This window comes from Lagopus muta, chromosome 16, assembly GCF_023343835.1.
Source record: "Lagopus muta isolate bLagMut1 chromosome 16, bLagMut1 primary, whole genome shotgun sequence".
Taxonomy (NCBI): Eukaryota; Metazoa; Chordata; class Aves; order Galliformes; family Phasianidae; genus Lagopus; species Lagopus muta.
This window is the reverse complement of record NC_064448.1, coordinates 9339066-9366074: the sequence shown is the minus strand read 5'-3', so window position 1 is coordinate 9366074 and position 27009 is coordinate 9339066. Positions and strand designations below refer to the sequence as shown.

General features: G+C 47.4%; 1 protein-coding gene across 6 annotated transcripts in view; it reads left to right on the top strand.

Annotated features, from left to right (window-relative positions):
- Positions 1-27009, top strand: part of ITCH (itchy E3 ubiquitin protein ligase) — a 232467-nt gene that overhangs the window by 73414 nt on the left and 132044 nt on the right. The window contains exon 19 of one of the 6 annotated variants that reach the window (XM_048963527.1): positions 19047-19208. The exons of 4 other annotated variants lie outside the window; for them this stretch is intronic. In XM_048963527.1, coding sequence (XP_048819484.1) covers positions 19047-19191 — 145 coding nt within the window. In that variant the 3' untranslated portion in view covers positions 19192-19208. Of the gene's footprint in view, positions 1-5953; positions 6114-19046; positions 19209-27009 lie in introns of those variants that run through there. One more of the 6 variants, XM_048963524.1, reaches the window with a different exon arrangement.

Sequence of the window (27009 nt, the reverse complement as noted above, 5' to 3'; positions counted from 1 at the left end):
CAGTTTCAATCGCCTAGACCTTCCACCCTATAAGAATTACGAGCAGTTGAAGGAGAAGCTGTTATTTGCAATTGAAGAAACAGAAGGATTTGGACAGGAATAGCTGTGATTTGCACCTTGAAGAATGTGAACTCCACACGATGTTCTTCTTCACTTCTTCTGCTTGTTGCACACTTCATTGTAAAGTAGACTTGACTTGGATTTATTTAACAACACTAGTGTGTAAGTCAATGGATGTTATCCTGAGGTTTTATCCACGTTAACACGTTCCAGCAGAGGTGAATGAATTTGTCTCCCACTGCTCCTCCCACCACTGCTTGAGCAGCCTGAGCTGTGTGAATTGATACTGCGTAACAAATGCGTGCTCATATGTTGCTGCCAATTAATCCTAATTTTCAAGCATTAAAATAACTTCTATTTAGAATTTTGCCTTATGAGAATGACATGAAAAAATGAACGGAATGCTGAGCTGCTGATCTAAAGTAACAAAGCCTTATTGCTCCAGTAGCTCAGGAAGCGTTTGTGTATGAAACTGCGCAGTAAATGCGCCGTGTCTTCATCTGATCTAGCACTGAAGCTTGTATTTTAATGCATTTGTTTGTGTTCCAGAAAAAGAACTCTGAACAAAAAAACCTGTTTAATTTTTCTTGTTTGCGTTATCACTACATGCTGCACTGAATTTGTGATTTCAACTCTTTGTTCTATTGGTATCTCCAGCCCCCTTTCTTGCGGGTGTCTTTTTAATTTTCTTCAAGAATCATTGTCTGTGTATATATGCTCTAGTGAACTAGGACATAAATGGGATCAGCAGCACTGGATTGTAAAATACTGTACTGAAATTCATTGTCGAAATTTCCTTGTATTGTAATTTCAAATACTCAGGTAACTGTAACAGTATCTCAGTAAGTCAAATACTTTTATAAAAGGACTTCAAGAGATGGTAGTCCTGTTGTTGTTCCTTCTGTGTTACGAAGCAGCAGCGTAGAAATGAATGATTTAGCTGCTCCTGGGGCTTGGAAGTGGGCTGGGATGGCACGTTTTCAGATTTTGCCTCATGGGGACGTGAGTGGGCGTTGGGCCCGAGCCCACTGCTGTTTGTCACAGCACAGGGGCTGCGGGGGACGCCGGCAGCGCAGAGCAGGGAAAGCCAGGCTGTGCGTTGGCATGAAATCTTCCCTCTGTACAAACGTAGCTGCTGAGGTTTTCCCCCAGGTCTTTGTGCACTTGGATAATAAGGCTCTGCAGCAAAAGCAGCCGGGCACTCCTGATACTTGGGGCTCAGGAAAGGGCCAGAAGAAAGGGGGTGGCCAGCAGGGACAGGGAGGTGATCGTCCCCCTCCCCTCTGCTCTTGTGAGGCCCCATCTGCAGTGCTGCGTCCAGGTGTGGAGCCCCAGTCCGAGAAAGACAGAGAGGAGAGCCACAGAGATGAGCAGGGGACTGGAGCAGCTCCCTACAAAGACAGGCTGAGGGAGCTGGGCTTGTTCAGCCTGGAGAAAAGAAGGCTATTGGGTGATCTCATTGCAGCCTTCAGTACCTAAAGGGAACTTAGAAACAGGAGGGGAATCTTTGAAAGGGTTGATAACAGCAGGACAAGGGGAAATGGTTTGAAGTTGAGGGAGGGAAGATTGAGGTTGGATGTCAGGGGGAAATTCTTTCCTATGAGAGTGGTGAGGTGCTGGAACAGCTGCCCAGAGAGGCTGTGGATGCCCCGTCCGTCCCTGGAGGTGTTCAAGGCCGGGTTGGATGGGGCCCTGGGCAGCCTGGGCTGCTGTGAAATGGGGAGGTTGGTGGCCCTGCGTGTGGCAGGGGGCTGGAGCTTCATGATCCTTGAGGTCCCTTCCAACCCTGGCCATTCTGTGATTCTTGAGTGAAGGGCAAACCAAATCTGAGTCTGGTAAGAGCACAAAACAATGAAATGCAGCACAAGTTATTTATTGCCTGCGTAGATGATCTTGATGCAACTCCATTTCAGAGCTGGATAAAGAGCGTGGAGAGAAAGGGAAAGGAGGGGAGGAGAGGGCAAGGGAGGGGAAGGAAGGAAGGAAGGGAAGGAAAAGGGAACTGTGAAGGGGAAGAGAAGGAAGAGAAAAGGAAAGGAAAAGCCAAGAGAAGAAAGGAATAGAAAGGAAAAGCAAGGAAAAGGAAAGAGAAGAGAGAGAAGGGAAAGGAAAAAGGGGAGGAAGGAGAAGGAGAGAAGGAGGAGGAGAAAAGTCGCACGGCTCCGGCGCCGTCCGAGAGGAATCCGGCCGCCGCCCCACTCCACCCTCAGGCCCCGGCCGCCCGCAGGCCGCCCTCAGCAACGTGACGCCGCAGGCGGTTGCTAGGGCCCGGGACGGAAGTGCTTCCTGCCGGCGGAGAGCACTTCCGGGGCAGCGCGGCGCGGGAGCGGTGAGCGGTGAGCGGGGCTGGCAGGAGCGGATCCGTGCCGGGAAGCGGGTCGGGCCTCGGCGCGGGGGCATCGAGGGGCTGTCGGGAGAGGAGCTCGAGGCGCCGCCGGCAGCCAGAGGCGGGTCCCGGCTCGCGGCTTTGCGGGCCGCGCGGCCTCGCAAGAGCTGCGGGTGCCGGAGCGCAGCCCGGGGCGAACGGGGCGGCTCCCGGGCGGCGGCAGCGCCGCGCTCCGTCGCGCGGTGGGAGCCGTCGCGCTGCGATCCGATGCCGTCGCTCTTCGTTTGGCCGTGGCGGGGAAGCCGGCGTCTCGCTCGCTCTCGCTGAGCGTCGTTTGCGTGGCGGCGGTCCTTGGAGATGGCGGCGGGGAAGCGCGGGGCTCCGTCCGGATGGCGATTTTGGCTTTTGGCCTCGCTCGGTGGAGTTTTGCTTTCGGCCCGGAGTGCGCCGGCAGGAGGCTGTGGATGGCGGGGCCTGATGGTGCGGCAAGGATGGCGACGGGGTCGTGTGGCTGTGGCGTCGGCCGGCCGGCGGGCCGGCCGGAAAAGCCTGGCTGGAGGCCGATTCCTTTTCTGATTGCCTTTTCTGATGCGTTGTTGTGCGTTGGTGTTTCAGGTGTGTGAATGAGGACTCCCCGCTGGAATTTGTGCCGAGCAAAGCTGGACGAGGAGTGGATCCACGCGCCTGGTGCCCTGTTTGAGTGGGGGAGGAGCGGGCACGGCTGAAGGTTTGTCCCTGGCTCCGGATGTCAGTGAGCGGGACGAGTGCGGGCTGAAGTTGTGTGTGATTCTGTTTGTTGCTTGGGAAGGGCTGCCCTGAGAGATTGGTGGGAGGGAGGGAGGGCGGGCGAGGGAGATGTGAAAGCGGCGAGCAGTCAGGAGCGCGTGGCGTCTCTGCCCGCTTTGGTGGCGCTGTTTGTAGTCTTTGGGCGCACAGTGAGGCTGTGTCCAGCGTCCCAATTCAAAGGCAGGATTGGATCCAGTTGCGGCCCATCCGTCCCATGCAAACGCTTCTCTGAGCTGGTCCTCTGATACTAAAGGGGAAAAACAGGGATTTCTGGCACAAAAAGCCATATTTATGGGAAACAAGGCAGATTTAAAGGAAAAACAGTGATTTCTAGGAGAAAAAGCCGTATTTCATGGGGAAAAAACACAGATTTAATGGAAAAAACAGGGATTTCTGGGAGCAAACCCCAGATTTAAGGGGAAAAACCCCAGATTTAAGGGGAAAAACAGGGAGTTCTGGGAGAAAACCCCAGATTTAAGGGAAGCAATAAGGATTTCTAGCAGAAAAAGCCATATTTAAGGGGAAAAACCCGAGATTTAATAAGATAAACAGGGATTTCTAGCAGAAAAAGCCATATATAATGGTAAAAACCCGAGATTGAAGGGGAAAAAGAGGGAATACTAGCAGAAAAATCCATATTTAAGGGGAAAAACCCTAGATTTAAGAAGAAATGGAAGCTGGAGCTTCTTTCTCCCCGCAGGCAGGCGCCGTCAGGTCCACTCTGGAGCGCAACATTGTTTGCGCTGACCTCAGGAGATCCCTGAGCGTGCTCTGAGTGTTGTGTGCTGCGTGGCCCAGCCCCAGAAGGGGATTCCCACGTTGCAGGAGTGAGAGGATGAAGGAGGCCGAGGGCCCTTTTCTCGGGGCCGGCTCCTGTGTGGCCTCTTGCTTTCCAGAGAGAAGGGCTGCCCGCTGGGCACAGGGAGCGCCTTCTAGCTGGCGTCCGGTGCCCTGTCCTGCAGCCCCCTCCTCATGCTATGTGGAACGCCATTGCCAGCAGTGCGGCTGCCATTTTAGAACCTTCGCCGCATCACAGCCGTCACCTTGGTCACCGCTGCCCCGGCCAACGCACTCGCTCTGAGAGCTCTGACAGCCATGGCTGGAGCGAAGAGAGCGAGGGGCGATGCTTGCCCTCTTTTAAATGGGAAGAGGGAGCTTGGCTTCCCAGAAGCAAAGAGGAGGAGGGGGGCCGCCCTTAAGATCAAGCGGAGGAGGGGGCAGCGATTCCGTTTCCGTCGCGCCTGGACCAGCGCTGTGACCACCTCCGTGGAGCCCATGGAGGTGGATCCACCTCCGGAAGAGCCCATGGAGGTGGATCCACCTCTGGATGAGCCCATGGAGGTGGATCCACCTCCAGATGAGCCCATGGAGGTGGATCCGCCTGCGGCACAGCTGGCCTGGCACCACACCACCGTGCCAGGCCCCGCATCGGCGCCGTCCCACCGCCGCTGGTCCAGGCGCTCGGCTCCCTACCCGCTGCGCGGCCCCCGCCCCCAGCATTAGCTGGGTGGCATGAGTTTCCATCAGCTCCTCCTCCGAGCCTCCTGGGGAGCCAAGTTCTCCTCTTCCCATTTAAATGCTGCAGGAGTTACAGTTTAGTTCTTGTTGTTGTTGTTGATTTTAGTGGTTAGTGTTAGGAGTAGGTTATTGTTCGTATGTTAGAGTTAGGCATAGGTTACTCGTAGTCTTTTAGTGTTAGGCATAGGTTCCTGTTCTTATGTTAGAGTTAGGCATAGGTTACTTGTAGTCTTTTAGTGTTAGGCATAGGTTCCTGTTCATACTTGACAGTTAGGGGTAGATTGCTGGTGTCGAGTGGCAGTGAGCAGCGCTCACTCGGTAAGCACACGCCTGATTGATCATCGGAAGACATGAGTGCGAGTGCCGTGAGCACGGAGGCCCGATGGCATCTTGGATGGATTGAATTTCCAGCTTGTGACTTTTGTGTTGCAGACCGTCGAGGAGCAGAGTGTGAGTGGCTGCGCCGTTGCGTTGGGCCCCAGGAGAACAGTGTGTGAGTGTGTGTCGAGCATCCTGCGTGGCCGTTGCCAGGTAGGTGTGCCTTCCTTTGCAGTAAGCAGTGCTTAGGCGTGAGCCCAGCTCATCGCCCTGTCCTCAGCAGATGGGCTTTCTGCGTGCTTTATTGCTGTGCTTGGTGCCGTACGGCACAGCTGCTGGGTAGGAGCACTTACCAACGTAGACATTGCAATGTTGCACCTGTTCTTCTGGCTACTGAACCATATAGAGAGAACAGAGATCCCAGCAGTGTTTGTTGCATGAAGGTTCTTCTTCCTTCGAAGTCTCTAATGAGAAAATTCCTCTTTCTCAGGAATGCATTATTTTGTTAACTTAGGAGCTTAGGATGTTTTGATACGTTTACAAGATAGTCCCATAAATATACTGGAGTTGAAGATAATTCATTAAGCATTCTGAGTCTTTTTCTTCTTATCTGCTCTTACTTGGCAAGGCAGCAGGTAATGAAACACAACAATGTCATTATTGAAAGGTTTTTGCATTCCATGGGCATTCCGCTTAGAGGCAGTGGGTAGTTTGTCAGCCCAGTGACACATGAATTTAAGGATGCTATTGTACCTAGTGCACAGTTTGCTTATGCACATCAGTGGGGTGAATCTTACAGAACCACAGTTATTGTGTAACATGTCCTTAACTTGATTCTTGAGCTCTAAACAGTTAAGAAAAGTCCTTATATTCTTCATACACATCAATTCTACTGCGTGCACAGTCTGGACCTGGTTATTTATAATCACGTTTTCTTCCTTGCAGAGAGAATGATATTGAAGAATGTGGCTTGGAAATGTTTTTCTCAGTTGACAAAGAAATTCTGGGTGAAATCAAAAGCCATGATTTGAAGCCAAATGGTAGCAACATTCTCGTGACAGAAGAAAACAAAGAAGAATATATTAGGTAAGATTAAGTGAAGATTTTGAAATACTCTTATCTCTCCTGTTTCTTTTATCTCAATCAAGAAAATACTGTCACTATGCAATATGAAGCATTATTGAAATTCTGTCTATGAATAATTACTGATGTTGGCAAAATGTGGCAATCGTTCAGATTCTGCGTTTGGAAGGAAAATATTGGTGGAAATATTTAAAAAAATATATTACTATATATTACTTTTCCCAAAAGATTCAGTTTAGTAGAAGCTCCACTTGTTTTTTTTTTTTTCCCAGAGATAATTTAGTTTAGCAGAACATCATGGCAACAAATGTGAATGGTAGTTCCCCATATTCTTCACATTTTGCCTTTGTAGACTGCTGATATTCTCTCCAGCCATTTATGCTGTTGCTTGTTTTTAACCAAAGAACATTTTTGGATGCTTTTGTGATAAACTTGAGTTTTTAAAAATGCATCGTTTCGATACTGGTTTCCATGTGAACTGCCCTTACAGTGCTGTTATGTCCTGGCATTTGTAACAAGGCAGCATTGTGAATAATGTGAAGTGTTGTACTGTCGTAAATGAGGAATTATGATATAGCAGCACCAGAAGGTTTTAAAGCAAGGAAAGGAGCCTACGAGTGATTCCAGAAGAAAACCATGAGCTCAGGTGGTCTGGAGAAAAACTATGAGGTGCCTTGTCTCAAAAGATCCCCTCCTTGTCTCAAAATATCCCCAGTGAGCAGCAGTGTACAAGCTCTGCTTTAAGGTGTGAACTTCAGCATCGTCTTACACAGAGGATCTGCTCAAAACAAAGAGGAAACAAACAAGAAACCACTGCACACATGGCAGACATGAGATAAATTGAATCAGTAAAATTTTCCTCTTTCTTATGATATGTTGTGTGAAGGCTTTTTGTGGGAAAGGTTTGAGAGATGAGAGAGTAGGAATTGCTTTCATGAGTCGTCCAAGAGCATTTCACAGAAATGGTAACATTTGCAGAAGGAACATATTGGCATTTTGCAGTTGTGCAAAATCCTGATTGGGATGGAGAGTAAGCAGTATCTGCAGAAGACCATTCTCTTCTAGTTTTGAGGAACCCAGGGAGAGCTCGGATTGCAGCCTAAGTAATACTCTTTCTTCTGCCATACTCTGGGTCCTGTGTTACGTTCCCCAGAGTTTCATCTCTCCTTTAGATTCCAGTTCTCCTGACAGGTTAGGCTTGAATTCAGCATAATATCTGCTTCTCCCTGGGTTCAGGTTCTTCGGGTCTCCTGCCTGCTTTTCACCTTTTTGTTAATGGAGAGTGGAGTTTCTACCACAGAGCAAAGTTTCATGATTAACAGAAACAAATATGGAACTTTCCAAATGGACATAGTCGTTTCTTGGTAAGCTAGCAGTCCTACTTATCTTCACCAGTACACCTGACCTAGATTTTACCTTGTCATGGATAATGACTGAGATTTCTGGGGACAATATTAGATGAATCTAGCTCTGCCTTTTTTTTCCTTCTCCAAATACCTAGGGACTGCTGTGCTCTCATTAATATCATCAGTGAGTAGATGCTGCCTCCTGTTTGAGCTTAAAATGCTTTCCATAGCAGTGGTTGGAAACATAGGGTTTTAACTCAGAACTGTTGGCACAGAGTGAAGGCTGCAGGTGCAGTTGTACAGTGCTCTATCCCTGGAACTTCCCAGACTTTACGTCACTTTTCTTCACATCACTTACGGTTCATTTCAGAATAAACTAACAAAGATTAACTTGGGTTGGCATAGCCCATTGTAAATTATCCTCCTGTATCTTCTACAGGCTGGTAGCAGAATGGAGACTTTCCCGAGGTGTTGAGGAACAGACACAAGCTTTTTTTGAAGGCTTCAATGAAATCCTGCCACAGCAGTATCTGCAGTATTTCGATGCTAAGGAACTGGAGGTAAAGGATTCTTTGACTATTGCCAGATCCAGGCTGTGACACGTAGTACTTAAATTTCAGTCAGTGTCTGAAGAACAGAGTTCGTGAAGGCTGACAGTTCTGTTTTGAGAATGTGTGAGAGAAGCCTCACGTGTTGGTGAGTGTTTGGTGAGTGTTTGGTGAGTGTTTGGTGAGTGTTTGGTGAGTGTTTGGTGAGTGTTTGGTGAGTGTTTGGTGAGTGTTTGGTGAGTGTTTGGTGAGTGTTTGGTGAGTGTTTGGTGAGTGTTTGGTGAGTGTTTGGTGAGTGTTTGGTGAGTGTTTGGTGACTGTTTGGTGACTGTTTGGTGAGTGTTTGGTGACTGTTTGGTGACTGTTTGGTGACTGTTTGGTGACTGTTTGGTGACTGTTTGGTGACTGTTTGGTGACTGTTTGGTGACTGTTTGGTGACTGTTTGGTGACTGTTTGGTGACTGTTTGGTGACTGTTTGGTGACTGTTTGGTGAGTGTTTGGTGAGTGTTTGGTGAGTGTGTTCTTCTTCACTTTCTTCTTCACAACCGACACGTTTCCAGTGCAGAGATTCTGCCAGTATAAACTTTTTGACTGATTGCTTTTGAAATCCTTGACAGTGAGTTTTGCTTGTGTTTAAAGAATGAGTAATTTGAAAGAAAGGGAGGTAAAAAGCCAATATCAGTGGATGATCACATTACTGCGTGGACCAGGTTTTAGCTACTTTTGGTCTCTCAAAATTATACTCTGAAGCAAAGCATCATTTCTGCACGGAATTGTATGGTTAGGCAGTGATGAAGTATACATTCCTGGCTTGAATGTCTAAATACAAACATTTTCACAAATGGCTTTTCTATTCTGTGCTCTCTCCAAATTCAACAAAGTGGTTGTTATTATTTGCTGTGGAAGTTGTGAAGTTTACAATTCAAAATGAGAACGCTGTGATTGTAGGTGCTTTGAAGTACAATAGAGTTTGAGTACAGTACTCTGCTGTAGAAGCAAAGCAGTAGCTTGTAGTTTCATGTTTTTATCCTTTTTCTCCCCTCAAGGTGCTCCTGTGTGGAATGCAGGAAATTGATTTAAACGACTGGCAGAGGCATACCATCTACAGGCATTATACCAGAACCAGCAGACAGATACTGTGGTTCTGGCAGGTTTGTAGACTGCTTTTTTCCTCAGAAGAGCACAGCAACAGCTTAGTGAGCAACAGTCAGAATTACTCAACAAATTTGTAGTGTGTAAATATAAATTATTGCTGCTAATCCAGCTATTCTAGGGGTGATGATGAAGTGAAAATGTAAATAATAAATTTTACATCAATGTTAATTATTATTTTTCAGTTTGTAAAAGAAATAGATAACGAAAAGAGAATGAGACTTCTACAGTTCGTTACTGGAACATGCAGATTACCAGTGGGAGGATTTGCTGACCTCATGGGTAACAAGCCCTCTTTAATGCATTTTGTACCTCTATTAATTCCTTTCTTTAATAAGGACCAACCTGTATATGTAAGGATGTTTTTTATGAATGTATATTGACTCTTCTTCCTAAGTCTTGCGTACTGCCAGAGCTGTGACAGAAAAAGGGACGGGGGAGTGTTCACGCCTTCCATCAGTGATTTGACAGATGGTTTGGACGTGGTCCTGGTAGGACAGCCTGCTCTGGGTATCCCTGCCTGATCAGAGTGGAAGGACCAGGAAAAGTCCAGAGATTCCTTCCAGTCCCAAAGCAATTGTGTGATTCAGTGATTGAGTTTCTTTCAGAACCACTTCATATTTCTGCATTTTTCTACGTGGGTTTCTTCAGAGAGATGTAGGGAAAGGCAGATGTCTTTGGTCTCTGCAAGCAGTTAAAATCTTGCTTTCTCTTCAAGCCTTTCACACTCAGTTGTCGTGTATTACTACTGATACAGGTAGGCAGCTAGACCTGAGACTTAATTATTTGATTTTTTTTACAGGGAGCAATGGACCCCAAAAATTTTGTATTGAGAAAGTTGGGAAGGAAAACTGGTTACCTAGAAGTCACACCTGGTAAGTAGATAGGATAAAATTCTGTTATGGTTCTGTTTTTACTGATGACAATCTACTTTGAGATTTCAGAAAGTGGGTAATATATGAAAGTGGCTGAGATTGTGTGAAAGCAAAACACTGGGTTATGCCAGTAAGCTTTGTTGAGTAATAGTTGAACTTCTGAAAAACAGTTTTGTTGTGGAGCTGATTCCATTGTGAATGCCATGGATTTGCACACTACTGACAAGAAAAAATGTAGTAAGTGGCACTTTTTTCCCAGGAGTTTGGGATTGATCTATCTTGGCACTGAAAACAAATAGGCACACTCGTGCTCCCTGTTCGCTAGAGAAATTGCAGCTTCTGCTCAGTTTCTCAATTACACTGGTGCTTTGTGAAAAAGCTCAAATTTTAAATTTCAAATACAAAAGAGAGATGAAGTGAGGCTTCTTACTCAGTGCATCACCATTTCTGGGAAATTATTGTTAGAGTGCTTGTGCTTTAACTCTACTTTCACAGATAAATGCACATGAAGGTACAGCTGTGTTAGAGGGTATAAATCCAGTTATCCCTCTGAACAGGAAAGTTGATATGCCTGTGTTCCTAATGGCTTTTTGGTGGTTTAAATAATTCCACAATAATTCAGGTTTTCCTTTGTTTTCAGTTTCAATCGCCTAGACCTTCCACCCTATAAGAATTACGAGCAGTTGAAGGAGAAGCTGCTATTTGCAATTGAAGAAACAGAAGGATTTGGACAGGAATAGCTGTGATTTGCACCTTGAAGAATGTGAACTCCACACGATGTTCTTCTTCACTTCTTCTGCTTGTTGCACACTTCATTGTAAAGTAGACTTGACTTGGATTTATTTAACAACACTAGTGTGTAAGTCAATGGATGTTATCCTGAGGTTTTATCCACGTTAACTCTGGATTTCTACTGAGCACTTTCAGAAATCAAAAGAGCGATCAGATATGGCTACAAAGGAGTTATGACCCAAGTAGAGATTTAATACAGCTTTGGGCTCTGCTTTGTTTTACCTTTCATTACTTAGAATGTGTCCTTAATGACTGACAGGTTTTTTAAAATAGTTTTGTCTTTCCTTTTTAGTAGCATATTTTGCTACTGATGTACTGGGAAGTTCATTAGTAGCTGCAATGCTGCAGCAACATCATAACCTCTTTACAGCAGTGTTATTAGAGCCGACTTGTGACCGTCCTCTGCCTACTGTGAGCAAATTCATCGCTTAAGCTATTTTTTTAACTCAAGTGTGGCTGGACTGTTTTTCCTTGCCCGGAGTCTGCTCACATGCCAGTGGGACTCAGACTGCTGTTAAGGGGATGTCAAACTGTGGCACAAATCCAGGGCGTAGCTTTGTGTTGTTTTTCTCACAGTCTTGCGAATTTCAGCAAAATAAACGTCTGCCCAAAGTTGCTGGAACGTTTGCTTGTGCCCTCCGAAGAGTTCTGATCTTTTTCTGTGTAACACATCTAACTTCTACAACTGTGTTAACGCTGTGCTTCTTCCCTTGTTTTGCGAAAGACGAGACCGCCTGGGATTGCACTGATTCAATGCAGATTCCCATTTGCAGACTGATGTTTCTTGTGGGAAGTGTTAATGGACATTATACTCAGTGTTATTCTTCCATGTTGCAGTCAGTTTTCTCTGAAGACTTTGTTGGTTTCTCAGGAAGAGGTACAAAATAGCTGGATTTTAAAGATGATAATACTTATCATTTTTGGTGAGGAACTGGTAATGCCACATTAGCTAAGATCAGAGGACTTGGAAGTTTATCCACGGATTCCAGACTTTTGACATGTTGGAGCATCAGAAAACAGTTCTATAAAGATTAGAACAAGTTCTTGGGGAAGATTTCTATGCTAGGTCACCCTAAGCTGCTCACACAGCTAGTAACTTTTGTAATATGTCCTTACTGGATTTATAGCATCTTTTGCTTCCTTTTAGAATCTGTTAATATTCAGTTCTCTTCTGGTTTACAGTGACATTTTATTGCTCCTTTAGACTGAATGCACTTTTCAGGTATGGTCAGCTCCTTCCTTATCTGAAGGGAGGAAAGGAAACTTCTGTGAGTCGATGTGGCTGTTAGCCGTAGTCAGAAACGTGGCACTTGAAGTAGCACAGGTTAAAGCATAACCGTAGCTCAGAGCACTGGGACAGCAGCAGCTGTTCTGAAGAGGCTTCTTATGCTGGAGCTGAACCAGGACAACAGGAAACTAGAACCGAACCTCCAGTCTTGAAGAGAGCATTTCCTTCCTTCTGTCTGAACTGCCAGAGGGAAAATCTGATTCAGGCCTTTTAAGAACCAAGGCATGACAGTTTTAACTGACTTTCTGAAAGAGTTTTTCAAGTTGAGGTGATACATGCTCACTGGAAAGAAGAATAATAAGACCTTAGAGAAAATGCCTCCTTTTGTCATGTGTATTCTAGCAAGAGCAGTGGGAAAGAGTTTCTGATGATACAGGGATTATCCTCTTTCACCTTTTCACTGGCGGTGAAAGCTAGCCTTGCTCCACAGTTTTACTAGGAGGAAAATCTGCCAATTTCAAGACATTTGATGGCTATTTTACCGTATACAGCTCACAAGGAGAAGAAAAAAGCCTTATAAATATTCTGTTTATGTTAATTCTTACAGTGAAATCTAGTTATCTAACATATTTACAAGAGAGATTGAATTCAACAGGATAATGCAAAATTAAGCTACGAAACATAGTTTGTGTTCTGCATAATGATTTATGGTTCATGTAGGGAAGCTAGAAATGTTGGTAATGTATAAATATCACCCAAAAGGCTTTCAGCCCTATATTTTTAAAATAAAAAATAGTTATAATTGAAATAGCCTTAGCCCTAGTTCTATAGGGTATGGCTGTTTAATATTTTTATGGTTGAAATGTTTAGTTCAGGAAAAAGGTAAATGCTTGTATATATTTTTGCAGTCTCGGATTCCACTTGCTCCATTTTTTCTTTCTTTAATTTAAGTGGCATGTTTGTGTCTTTCCTGCTGTATTAGGATGGGGAGAGGGGGCTGGATATCCCAAGCACCAGAAATGATTTTAGAGTACTGCAAACAAAGAATCAGCTGGGAGAAAAAGTCTGTGAAACGTTGTATTTGGCCAATAATTAAAGTAAGCTAGTACTAGCTTGATGAATTGGCAATGTTCTTCAAGTCTGAGCTAAAGTTTACTTAAACCTTTTACTTTGTAAGCTAACAAACCTGTTCATTTTTTATAGCGTGTTCTGTAGAAATAAAAAGTTGTCAATATGAACCAGCGGTGCACTTTTCTGTTCTTTATGGGGATGTGGTGGAAACATCTCGTGGATGACCCACAGCATCTGCTATCCCACGTAACATTGGGCTTCCAGCAGAGGTGAATGAATTTGTCTCCCACTGCTCCTCCCACCACTGCTTGAGCAGCCTGAGCTGTGTGAATTGATACTGCGTAACAAATGCGTGCTCATATGTTGCTGCCAATTAATCCTAATTTTCAAGCATTAAAATAACTTCTATTTAGAATTTTGCCTTATGAGAATGACATGAAAAAATGAACGGAATGCTGAGCTGCTGATCTAAAGTAACAAAGCCTTATTGCTCCAGTAGCTCAGGAAGCGTTTGTGTATGAAACTGCGCAGTAAATGCGCCGTGTCTTCATCTGATCTAGCACTGAAGCTTGTATTTTAATGCATTTGTTTGTGTTCCAGAAAAAGAACTCTGAACAAAAAAACCTGTTTAATTTTTCTTGTTTGCGTTATCACTACATGCTGCACTGAATTTGTGATTTCAACTCTTTGTTCTATTGGTATCTCCAGCCCCCTTTCTTGCGGGTGTCTTTTTAATTTTCTTCAAGAATCATTGTCTGTGTATATATGCTCTAGTGAACTAGGACATAAATGGGATCAGCAGCACTGGATTGTAAAATACTGTACTGAAATTCATTGTCGAAATTTCCTTGTATTGTAATTTCAAATACTCAGGTAACTGTAACAGTATCTCAGTAAGTCAAATACTTTTATAAAAGGACTTCAAGAGATGGTAGTCCTGTTGTTGTTCCTTCTGTGTTACGAAGCAGCAGCGTAGAAATGAATGATTTAGCTGCTCCTGGGGCTTGGAAGTGGGCTGGGATGGCACGTTTTCAGATTTTGCCTCATGGGGACGTGAGTGGGCGTTGGGCCCGAGCCCACTGCTGTTTGTCACAGCACAGGGGCTGCGGGGGACGCCGGCAGCGCAGAGCAGGGAAAGCCAGGCTGTGTGTTGGCATGAAATCTTCCCTCTGTACAAACGTAGCTGCTGAGGTTTTCCCCCAGGTCTTTGTGCACTTGGATAATAAGGCTCTGCAGCAAAAGCAGCCGGGCACTCCTGATACTTGGGGCTCAGGAAAGGGCCAGAAGAAAGGGGGTGGCCAGCAGGGACAGGGAGGTGATCGTCCCCCTCCCCTCTGCTCTTGTGAGGCCCCATCTGCAGTGCTGCGTCCAGGTGTGGAGCCCCAGTCCGAGAAAGACAGAGAGGAGAGCCACAGAGATGAGCAGGGGACTGGAGCAGCTCCCTACAAAGACAGGCTGAGGGAGCTGGGCTTGTTCAGCCTGGAGAAAAGAAGGCTATTGGGTGATCTCATTGCAGCCTTCAGTACCTAAAGGGAACTTAGAAACAGGAGGGGAATCTTTGAAAGGGTTGATAACAGCAGGACAAGGGGAAATGGTTTGAAGTTGAGGGAGGGAAGATTGAGGTTGGATGTCAGGGGGAAATTCTTTCCTATGAGAGTGGTGAGGTGCTGGAACAGCTGCCCAGAGAGGCTGTGGATGCCCCGTCCGTCCCTGGAGGTGTTCAAGGCCGGGTTGGATGGGGCCCTGGGCAGCCTGGGCTGCTGTGAAATGGGGAGGTTGGTGGCCCTGCGTGTGGCAGGGGGCTGGAGCTTCATGATCCTTGAGGTCCCTTCCAACCCTGGCCATTCTGTGATTCTTGAGTGAAGGGCAAACCAAATCTGAGTCTGGTAAGAGCACAAAACAATGAAATGCAGCACAAGTTATTTATTGCCTGCGTAGATGATCTTGATGCAACTCCATTTCAGAGCTGGATAAAGAGCGTGGAGAGAAAGGGAAAGGAGGGGAGGAGAGGGCAAGGGAGGGGAAGGAAGGAAGGAAGGGAAGGAAAAGGGAACTGTGAAGGGGAAGAGAAGGAAGAGAAAAGGAAAGGAAAAGCCAAGAGAAGAAAGGAATAGAAAGGAAAAGCAAGGAAAAGGAAAGAGAAGAGAGAGAAGGGAAAGGAAAAAGGGGAGGAAGGAGAAGGAGAGAAGGAGGAGGAGAAAAGTCGCACGGCTCCGGCGCCGTCCGAGAGGAATCCGGCCGCCGCCCCACTCCACCCTCAGGCCCCGGCCGCCCGCAGGCCGCCCTCAGCAACGTGACGCCGCAGGCGGTTGCTAGGGCCCGGGACGGAAGTGCTTCCTGCCGGCGGAGAGCACTTCCGGGGCAGCGCGGCGCGGGAGCGGTGAGCGGTGAGCGGGGCTGGCAGGAGCGGATCCGTGCCGGGAAGCGGGTCGGGCCTCGGCGCGGGGGCATCGAGGGGCTGTCGGGAGAGGAGCTCGAGGCGCCGCCGGCAGCCAGAGGCGGGTCCCGGCTCGCGGCTTTGCGGGCCGCGCGGCCTCGCAAGAGCTGCGGGTGCCGGAGCGCAGCCCGGGGCGAACGGGGCGGCTCCCGGGCGGCGGCAGCGCCGCGCTCCGTCGCGCGGTGGGAGCCGTCGCGCTGCGATCCGATGCCGTCGCTCTTCGTTTGGCCGTGGCGGGGAAGCCGGCGTCTCGCTCGCTCTCGCTGAGCGTCGTTTGCGTGGCGGCGGTCCTTGGAGATGGCGGCGGGGAAGCGCGGGGCTCCGTCCGGATGGCGAGTTTGGCTTTTGGCCTCGCTCGGTGGAGTTTTGCTTTCGGCCCGGAGTGCGCCGGCAGGAGGCTGTGGATGGCGGGGCCTGATGGTGCGGCAAGGATGGCGACGGGGTCGTGTGGCTGTGGCGTCGGCCGGCCGGCGGGCCGGCCGGAAAAGCCTGGCTGGAGGCCGATTCCTTTTCTGATTGCCTTTTCTGATGCGTTGTTGTGCGTTGGTGTTTCAGGTGTGTGAATGAGGACTCCCCGCTGGAATTTGTGCCGAGCAAAGCTGGACGAGGAGTGGATCCACGCGCCTGGTGCCCTGTTTGAGTGGGGGAGGAGCGGGCACGGCTGAAGGTTTGTCCCTGGCTCCGGATGTCAGTGAGCGGGACGAGTGCGGGCTGAAGTTGTGTGTGATTCTGTTTGTTGCTTGGGAAGGGCTGCCCTGAGAGATTGGTGGGAGGGAGGGCGGGCGGGCGAGGGAGATGTGAAAGCGGCGAGCAGTCAGGAGCGCGTGGCGTCTCTGCCCGCTTTGGTGGCGCTGTTTGTAGTCTTTGGGCGCACAGTGAGGCTGTGTCCAGCGTCCCAATTCAAAGGCAGGATTGGATCCAGTTGCGGCCCATCCGTCCCATGCAAACGCTTCTCTGAGCTGGTCCTCTGATACTAAAGGGGAAAAACAGGGATTTCTGGCACAAAAAGCCATATTTATGGGAAACAAGGCAGATTTAAAGGAAAAACAGTGATTTCTAGGAGAAAAAGCCGTATTTCATGGGGAAAAAACACAGATTTAATGGAAAAACAGGGATTTCTGGGAGCAAACCCCAGATTTAAGGGGAAAAACCCCAGATTTAAGGGGAAAAACAGGGAGTTCTGGGAGAAAACCCCAGATTTAAGGGAAGCAATAAGGATTTCTAGCAGAAAAAGCCATATTTAAGGGGAAAAACCCGAGATTTAATAAGATAAACAGGGATTTCTAGCAGAAAAAGCCATATATAATGGTAAAAACCCGAGATTGAAGGGGAAAAAGAGGGAATACTAGCAGAAAAATCCATATTTAAGGGGAAAAACCCTAGATTTAAGAAGAAATGGAAGCTGGAGCTTCTTTCTCCCCGCAGGCAGGCGCCGTCAGGTCCACTCTGGAGCGCAACATTGTTTGCGCTGACCTCAGGAGATCCCTGAGCGTGCCCTGAGTGTTGTGTGCTGCGTGGCCCAGCCCCAGAAGGGGATTCCCACGTTGCAGGAGTGAGAGGATGAAGGAGGCCGAGGGCCCTTTTCTCGGGGCCGGCTCCTGTGTGGCCTCTTGCTTTCCGGAGAGAAGGGCTGCCCGCTGGGCACAGGGAGCGCCTTCTAGCTGGCGTCCGGTGCCCTGTCCTGCAGCCCCCTCCTCATGCTATGTGGAACGCCATTGCCAGCAGTGCGGCTGCCATTTTAGAACCTTCGCCGCATCACAGCCGTCACCTTGGTCACCGCTGCCCCGGCCAACGCACTCGCTCTGAGAGCTCTGACAGCCATGGCTGGAGCGAAGAGAGCGAGGGGCGATGCTTGCCCTCTTTTAAATGGGAAGAGGGAGCTTGGCTTCCCAGAAGCAAAGAGGAGGAGGGGGGCCGCCCTTAAGATCAAGCGGAGGAGGGGGCAGCGATTCCGTTTCCGTCGCGCCTGGACCAGCGCTGTGACCACCTCCGTGGAGCCCATGGAGGTGGATCCACCTCCGGAAGAGCCCATGGAGGTGGATCCACCTCTGGATGAGCCCATGGAGGTGGATCCACCTCCAGATGAGCCCATGGAGGTGGATCCGCCTGCGGCACAGCTGGCCTGGCACCACACCACCGTGCCAGGCCCCGCATCGGCGCCGTCCCACCGCCGCTGGTCCAGGCGCTCGGCTCCCTACCCGCTGCGCGGCCCCCGCCCCCAGCATTAGCTGGGTGGCATGAGTTTCCATCAGCTCCTCCTCCGAGCCTCCTGGGGAGCCAAGTTCTCCTCTTCCCATTTAAATGCTGCAGGAGTTACAGTTTAGTTCTTGTTGTTGTTGTTGATTTTAGTGGTTAGTGTTAGGAGTAGGTTATTGTTCGTATGTTAGAGTTAGGCATAGGTTACTCGTAGTCTTTTAGTGTTAGGCATAGGTTCCTGTTCTTATGTTAGAGTTAGGCATAGGTTACTTGTAGTCTTTTAGTGTTAGGCATAGGTTCCTGTTCATACTTGACAGTTAGGGGTAGATTGCTGGTGTCGAGTGGCAGTGAGCAGCGCTCACTCGGTAAGCACACGCCTGATTGATCATCGGAAGACATGAGTGCGAGTGCCGTGAGCACGGAGGCCCGATGGCATCTTGGATGGATTGAATTTCCAGCTTGTGACTTTTGTGTTGCAGACCGTCGAGGAGCAGAGTGTGAGTGGCTGCGCCGTTGCGTTGGGCCCCAGGAGAACAGTGTGTGAGTGTGTGTCGAGCATCCTGCGTGGCCGTTGCCAGGTAGGTGTGCCTTCCTTTGCAGTAAGCAGTGCTTAGGCGTGAGCCCAGCTCATCGCCCTGTCCTCAGCAGATGGGCTTTCTGCGTGCTTTATTGCTGTGCTTGGTGCCGTACGGCACAGCTGCTGGGTAGGAGCACTTACCAACGTAGACATTGCAATGTTGCACCTGTTCTTCTGGCTACTGAACCATATAGAGAGAACAGAGATCCCAGCAGTGTTTGTTGCATGAAGGTTCTTCTTCCTTCGAAGTCTCTAATGAGAAAATTCCTCTTTCTCAGGAATGCATTATTTTGTTAACTTAGGAGCTTAGGATGTTTTGATACGTTTACAAGATAGTCCCATAAATATACTGGAGTTGAAGATAATTCATTAAGCATTCTGAGTCTTTTTCTTCTTATCTGCTCTTACTTGGCAAGGCAGCAGGTAATGAAACACAACAATGTCATTATTGAAAGGTTTTTGCATTCCATGGGCATTCCGCTTAGAGGCAGTGGGTAGTTTGTCAGCCCAGTAACACATGAATTTAAGGATGCTATTGTACCTAGTGCACAGTTTGCTTATGCACATCAGTGGGGTGAATCTTACAGAACCACAGTTATTGTGTAACATTTCCTTAACTTGATTCTTGAGCTCTAAACAGTTAAGAAAAGTCCTTATATTCTTCATACACATCAATTCTACTGCGTGCACAGTCTGGACCTGGTTATTTATAATCACGTTTTCTTCCTTGCAGAGAGAATGATATTGAAGAATGTGGCTTGGAAATGTTTTTCTCAGTTGACAAAGAAATTCTGGGTGAAATCAAAAGCCATGATTTGAAGCCAAATGGTAGCAACATTCTCGTGACAGAAGAAAACAAAGAAGAATATATTAGGTAAGATTAAGTGAAGATTTTGAAATACTCTTATCTCTCCTGTTTCTTTTATCTCAATCAAGAAAATACTGTCACTATGCAATATGAAGCATTATTGAAATTCTGTCTATGAATAATTACTGATGTTGGCAAAATGTGGCAATCGTTCAGATTCTGCGTTTGGAAGGAAAATATTGGTGGAAATATTTAAAAAAATATATTACTATATATTACTTTTCCCAAAAGATTCAGTTTAGTAGAAGCTCCACTTGTTTTTTTTTTTTTCCCAGAGATAATTTAGTTTAGCAGAACATCATGGCAACAAATGTGAATGGTAGTTCCCCATTGCACACATTATTCTTCACATTTTGCCTTTGTAGACTGCTGATATTCTCTCCAGCCATTTATGCTGTTGCTTGTTTTTAACCAAAGAACATTTTTGGATGCTTTTGTGATAAACTTGAGTTTTTAAAAATGCATCGTTTCGATACTGGTTTCCATGTGAACTGCCCTTACAGTGCTGTTATGTCCTGGCATTTGTAACAAGGCAGCATTGTGAATAATGTGAAGTGTTGTACTGTCGTAAATGAGGAATTATGATATAGCAGCACCAGAAGGTTTTAAAGCAAGGAAAGGAGCCTACGAGTGATTCCAGAAGAAAACCATGAGCTCAGGTGGTCTGGAGAAAAACTATGAGGTGCCTTGTCTCAAAAGATCCCCTCCTTGCCTCAAAAGATCCCCAGTGAGCAGCAGTGTACAAGCTCTGCTTTAAGGTGTGAACTTCAGCATCGTCTTACACAGAGGATCTGCTCAAAACAAAGAGGAAACAAACAAGAAACCACTGCACACATGGCAGACATGAGATAAATTGAATCAGTAAAATTTTCCTCTTTCTTATGATATGTTGTGTGAAGGCTTTTTGTGGGAAAGGTTTGAGAGATGAGAGAGTAGGAATTGCTTTCATGAGTCGTCCAAGAGCATTTCACAGAAATGGTAACATTTGCAGAAGGAACATATTGGCATTTTGCAGTTGTGCAAAATCCTGATTGGGATGGAGAGTAAGCAGTATCTGCAGAAGACCATTCTCTTCTAGTTTTGAGGAACCCAGGGAGAGCTCGGATTGCAGCCTAAGTAATACTCTTTCTTCTGCCATACTCTGGGTCCTGTGTTACGTTCCCCAGAGTTTCATCTCTCCTTTAGATTCCAGTTCTCCTGACAGGTTAGGCTTGAATTCAGCATAATATCTGCTTCTCCCTGGGTTCAGGTTCTTCGGGTCTCCTGCCTGCTTTTCACCTTTTTGTTAATGGAGAGTGGAGTTTCTACCACAGAGCAAAGTTTCATGATTAACAGAAACAAATATGGAACTTTCCAAATGGACATAGTCGTTTCTTGGTAAGCTAGCAGTCCTACTTATCTTCACCAGTACACCTGACCTAGATTTTACCTTGTCATGGATAATGACTGAGATTTCTGGGGACAATATTAGATGAATCTAGCTCTGCCTTTTTTTTCCTTCTCCAAATACCTAGGGACTGCTGTGCTCTCATTAATATCATCAGTGAGTAGATGCTGCCTCCTGTTTGAGCTTAAAATGCTTTCCATAGCAGTGCTTGGAAACATAGGGTTTTAACTCAAAACTGTTGGCACAGAGTGAAGGCTGCAGGTGCAGTTGTACAGTGCTCTATCCCTGGAACTTCCCAGACTTTACGTCACTTTTCTTCACATCACTTACGGTTCATTTCAGAATAAACTAACAAAGATTAACTTGGGTTGGCATAGCCCATTGTAAATTATCCTCCTGTATCTTCTACAGGCTGGTAGCAGAATGGAGACTTTCCCGAGGTGTTGAGGAACAGACACAAGCTTTTTTTGAAGGCTTCAATGAAATCCTGCCACAGCAGTATCTGCAGTATTTCGATGCTAAGGAACTGGAGGTAAAGGATTCTTTGACTATTGCCAGATCCAGGCTGTGACACGTAGTACTTAAATTTCAGTCAGTGTCTGAAGAACAGAGTTCGTGAAGGCTGACAGTTCTGTTTTGAGAATGTGTGAGAGAAGCCTCACGTGTTGGTGAGTGTTTGGTGAGTGTTTGGTGAGTGTTTGGTGAGTGTTTGGTGAGTGTTTGGTGAGTGTTTGGTGAGTGTTTGGTGAGTGTTTGGTGAGTGTTTGGTGAGTGTTTGGTGAGTGTTTGGTGAGTGTTTGGTGAGTGTTTGGTGAGTGTTTGGTGACTGTTTGGTGACTGTTTGGTGACTGTTTGGTGACTGTTTGGTGACTGTTTGGTGACTGTTTGGTGAGTGTGTTCTTCTTCACTTTCTTCTTCACAACCGACACGTTTCCAGCGCAGAGATTCTGCCAGTATAAACTTTTTGACTGATTGCTTTTGAAATCCTTGACAGTGAGTTTTGCTTGTGTTTAAAGAATGAGTAATTTGAAAGAAAGGGAGGTAAAAAGCCAATATCAGTGGATGATCACATTACTGCGTGGACCAGGTTTTAGCTACTTTTGGTCTCTCAAAATTATACTCTGAAGCAAAGCATCATTTCTGCACGGAATTGTATGGTTAGGCAGTGATGAAGTATACATTCCTGGCTTGAATGTCTAAATACAAACATTTTCACAAATGGCTTTTCTATTCTGTGCTCTCTCCAAATTCTGTTCGTGAGTGGTTGTTATTATTTGCTGTGAAGTTTACAATTCAAAATGAGAACGCTGTGATTGTAGGTGCTTTGAAGTACAATAGAGTTTGAGTACAGTACTCTGCTGTAGAAGCAAAGCAGTAGCTTGTAGTTTCATGTTTTTATCCTTTTTCTCCCCTCAAGGTGCTCCTGTGTGGAATGCAGGAAATTGATTTAAACGACTGGCAGAGGCATACCATCTACAGGCATTATACCAGAACCAGCAGACAGATACTGTGGTTCTGGCAGGTTTGTAGACTGCTTTTTTCCTCAGAAGAGCACAGCAACAGCTTAGTGAGCAACAGTCAGAATTACTCAACAAATTTGTAGTGTGTAAATATAAATTATTGCTGCTAATCCAGCTATTCTAGGGGTGATGATGAAGTGAAAATGTAAATAATAAATTTTACATCAATGTTAATTATTATTTTTCAGTTTGTAAAAGAAATAGATAACGAAAAGAGAATGAGACTTCTACAGTTCGTTACTGGAACATGCAGATTACCAGTGGGAGGATTTGCTGACCTCATGGGTAACAAGCCCTCTTTAATGCATTTTGTACTTCTATTAATTCCTTTCTTTAATAAGGACCAACCTGTATATGTAAGGATGTTTTTTATGAATGTATATTGACTCTTCTTCCTAAGTCTTGCGTACTGCCAGAGCTGTGACAGAAAAAGGGACGGGGGAGTGTTCACGCCTTCCATCAGTGATTTGACAGATGGTTTGGACGTGGTCCTGGTAGGACAGCCTGCTCTGGGTATCCCTGCCTGATCAGAGTGGAAGGACCAGGAAAAGTCCAGAGATTCCTTCCAGTCCCAAAGCAATTGTGTGATTCAGTGATTGAGTTTCTTTCAGAACCACTTCATATTTCTGCATTTTTCTACGTGGGTTTCTTCAGAGAGATGTAGGGAAAGGCAGATGTCTTTGGTCTCTGCAAGCAGTTAAAATCTTGCTTTCTCTTCAAGCCTTTCACACTCAGTTGTCGTGTATTACTACTGATACAGGTAGGCAGCTAGACCTGAGACTTAATTATTTGATTTTTTTTACAGGGAGCAATGGACCCCAAAAATTTTGTATTGAGAAAGTTGGGAAGGAAAACTGGTTACCTAGAAGTCACACCTGGTAAGTAGATAGGATAAAATTCTGTTATGGTTCTGTTTTTACTGATGACAATCTACTTGGAGATTTCAGAAAGTGGGTAATATATGAAAGTGGCTGAGATTGTGTGAAAGCAAAACACTGGGTTATGCCAGTAAGCTTTGTTGAGTAATAGTTGAACTTCTGAAAAACAGTTTTGTTGTGGAGCTGATTCCATTGTGAATGCCATGGATTTGCACACTACTGAAAAGAAAAAATGTAGTAAGTGGCACTTTTTTCCCAGGAGTTTGGGATTGATCTATCTTGGCACTGAAAACAAATAGGCACACTCGTGCTCCCTGTTCGCTAGAGAAATTGCAGCTTCTGCTCAGTTTCTCAATTACACTGGTGCTTTGTGAAAAAGCTCAAATTTTAAATTTCAAATACAAAAGAGAGATGAAGTGAGGCTTCTTACTCAGTGCATCACCATTTCTGGGAAATTATTGTTAGAGTGCTTGTGCTTTAACTCTACTTTCACAGATAAATGCACATGAAGGTACAGCTGTGTTAGAGGGTATAAATCCAGTTATCCCTCTGAACAGGAAAGTTGATATGCCTGTGTTCCTAATGGCTTTTTGGTGGTTTAAATAATTCCACAATAATTCAGGTTTTCCTTTGTTTTCAGTTTCAATCGCCTAGACCTTCCACCCTATAAGAATTACGAGCAGTTGAAGGAGAAGCTGTTATTTGCAATTGAAGAAACAGAAGGATTTGGACAGGAATAGCTGTGATTTGCACCTTGAAGAATGTGAACTCCACACGATGTTCTTCTTCACTTCTTCTGCTTGTTGCACACTTCATTGTAAAGTAGACTTGACTTGGATTTATTTAACAACACTAGTGTGTAAGTCAATGGATGTTATCCTGAGGTTTTATCCACGTTAACACGTTCCAGCAGAGGTGAATGAATTTGTCTCCCACTGCTCCTCCCACCACTGCTTGAGCAGCCTGAGCTGTGTGAATTGATACTGCGTAACAAATGCGTGCTCATATGTTGCTGCCAATTAATCCTAATTTTCAAGCATTAAAATAACTTCTATTTAGAATTTTGCCTTATGAGAATGACATGAAAAAATGAACGGAATGCTGAGCTGCTGATCTAAAGTAACAAAGCCTTATTGCTCCAGTAGCTCAGGAAGCGTTTGTGTATGAAACTGCGCAGTAAATGCGCCGTGTCTTCATCTGATCTAGCACTGAAGCTTGTATTTTAATGCATTTGTTTGTGTTCCAGAAAAAGAACTCTGAACAAAAAAACCTGTTTAATTTTTCTTGTTTGCGTTATCACTACATGCTGCACTGAATTTGTGATTTCAACTCTTTGTTCTATTGGTATCTCCAGCCCCCTTTCTTGCGGGTGTCTTTTTAATTTTCTTCAAGAATCATTGTCTGTGTATATATGCTCTAGTGAACTAGGACATAAATGGGATCAGCAGCACTGGATTGTAAAATACTGTACTGAAATTCATTGTCGAAATTTCCTTGTATTGTAATTTCAAATACTCAGGTAACTGTAACAGTATCTCAGTAAGTCAAATACTTTTATAAAACGACTTCAAGAGATGGTAGTCCTGTTGTTGTTCCTTCTGTGTTACGAAGCAGCAGCGTAGAAATGAATGATTTAGCTGCTCCTGGGGCTTGGAAGTGGGCTGGGATGGCACGTTTTCAGATTTTGCCTCATGGGGACGTGAGTGGGCGTTGGGCCCGAGCCCACTGCTGTTTGTCACAGCACAGGGGCTGCGGGGGACGCCGGCAGCGCAGAGCAGGGAAAGCCAGGCTGTGTGTTGGCATGAAATCTTCCCTCTGTACAAACGTAGCTGCTGAGGTTTTCCCCCAGGTCTTTGTGCACTTGGATAATAAGGCTCTGCAGCAAAAGCAGCCGGGCACTCCTGATACTTGGGGCTCAGGAAAGGGCCAGAAGAAAGGGGGTGGCCAGCAGGGACAGGGAGGTGATCGTCCCCCTCCCCTCTGCTCTTGTGAGGCCCCATCTGCAGTGCTGCGTCCAGGTGTGGAGCCCCAGTCCGAGAAAGACAGAGAGGAGAGCCACAGAGATGAGCAGGGGACTGGAGCAGCTCCCTACAAAGACAGGCTGAGGGAGCTGGGCTTGTTCAGCCTGGAGAAAAGAAGGCTATTGGGTGATCTCATTGCAGCCTTCAGTACCTAAAGGGAACTTAGAAACAGGAGGGGAATCTTTGAAAGGGTTGATAACAGCAGGACAAGGGGAAATGGTTTGAAGTTGAGGGAGGGAAGATTGAGGTTGGATGTCAGGGGGAAATTCTTTCCTATGAGAGTGGTGAGGTGCTGGAACAGCTGCCCAGAGAGGCTGTGGATGCCCCGTCCGTCCCTGGAGGTGTTCAAAGCCGGGTTGGATGGGGCCCTGGGCAGCCTGGGCTGCTGTGAAATGGGGAGGTTGGTGGCCCTGCGTGTGGCAGGGGGCTGGAGCTTCATGATCCTTGAGGTCCCTTCCAACCCTGGCCATTCTGTGATTCTTGAGTGAAGGGCAAACCAAATCTGAGTCTGGTAAGAGCACAAAACAATGAAATGCAGCACAAGTTATTTATTGCCTGCGTAGATGATCTTGATGCAACTCCATTTCAGAGCTGGATAAAGAGCGTGGAGAGAAAGGGAAAGGAGGGGAGGAGAGGGCAAGGGAGGGGAAGGAAGGAAGGAAGGGAAGGAAAAGGGAACTGTGAAGGGGAAGAGAAGGAAGAGAAAAGGAAAGGAAAAGCCAAGAGAAGAAAGGAATAGAAAGGAAAAGCAAGGAAAAGGAAAGAGAAGAGAGAGAAGGGAAAGGAAAAAGGGGAGGAAGGAGAAGGAGAGAAGGAGGAGGAGAAAAGTCGCACGGCTCCGGCGCCGTCCGAGAGGAATCCGGCCGCCGCCCCACTCCACCCTCAGGCCCCGGCCGCCCGCAGGCCGCCCTCAGCAACGTGACGCCGCAGGCGGTTGCTAGGGCCCGGGACGGAAGTGCTTCCTGCCGGCGGAGAGCACTTCCGGGGCAGCGCGGCGCGGGAGCGGTGAGCGGTGAGCGGTGAGCGGGGCTGGCAGGAGCGGATCCGTGCCGGGAAGCGGGTCGGGCCTCGGCGCGGGGGCATCGAGGGGCTGTCGGGAGAGGAGCTCGAGGCGCCGCCGGCAGCCAGAGGCGGGTCCCGGCTCGCGGCTTTGCGGGCCGCGCGGCCTCGCAAGAGCTGCGGGTGCCGGAGCGCAGCCCGGGGCGAACGGGGCGGCTCCCGGGCGGCGGCAGCGCCGCGCTCCGTCGCGCGGTGGGAGCCGTCGCGCTGCGATCCGATGCCGTCGCTCTTCGTTTGGCCGTGGCGGGGAAGCCGGCGTCTCGCTCGCTCGCGCTGAGCGTCGTTTGCGTGGCGGCGGTCCTTGGAGATGGCGGCGGGGAAGCGCGGGGCTCCGTCCGGATGGCGAGTTTGGCTTTTGGCCTCGCTCGGTGGAGTTTTGCTTTCGGCCCGGAGTGCGCCGGCAGGAGGCTGTGGATGGCGGGGCCTGATGGTGCGGCAAGGATGGCGACGGGATCGTGTGGCTGTGGCGTCGGCCGGCCGGCGGGCCGGCCGGAAAAGCCTGGCTGGAGGCCGATTCCTTTTCTGATTGCCTTTTCTGATGCGTTGTTGTGCGTTGGTGTTTCAGGTGTGTGAATGAGGACTCCCCGCTGGAATTTGTGCCGAGCAAAGCTGGACGAGGAGTGGATCCACGCGCCTGGTGCCCTGTTTGAGTGGGGGAGGAGCGGGCACGGCTGAAGGTTTGTCCCTGGCTCCGGATGTCAGTGAGCGGGACGAGTGCGGGCTGAAGTTGTGTGTGATTCTGTTTGTTGCTTGGGAAGGGCTGCCCTGAGAGATTGGTGGGAGGGAGGGAGGGCGGGCGAGGGAGATGTGAAAGCGGCGAGCAGTCAGGAGCGCGTGGCGTCTCTGCCCGCTTTGGTGGCGCTGTTTGTAGTCTTTGGGCGCACAGTGAGGCTGTGTCCAGCGTCCCAATTCAAAGGCAGGATTGGATCCAGTTGCGGCCCATCCGTCCCATGCAAACGCTTC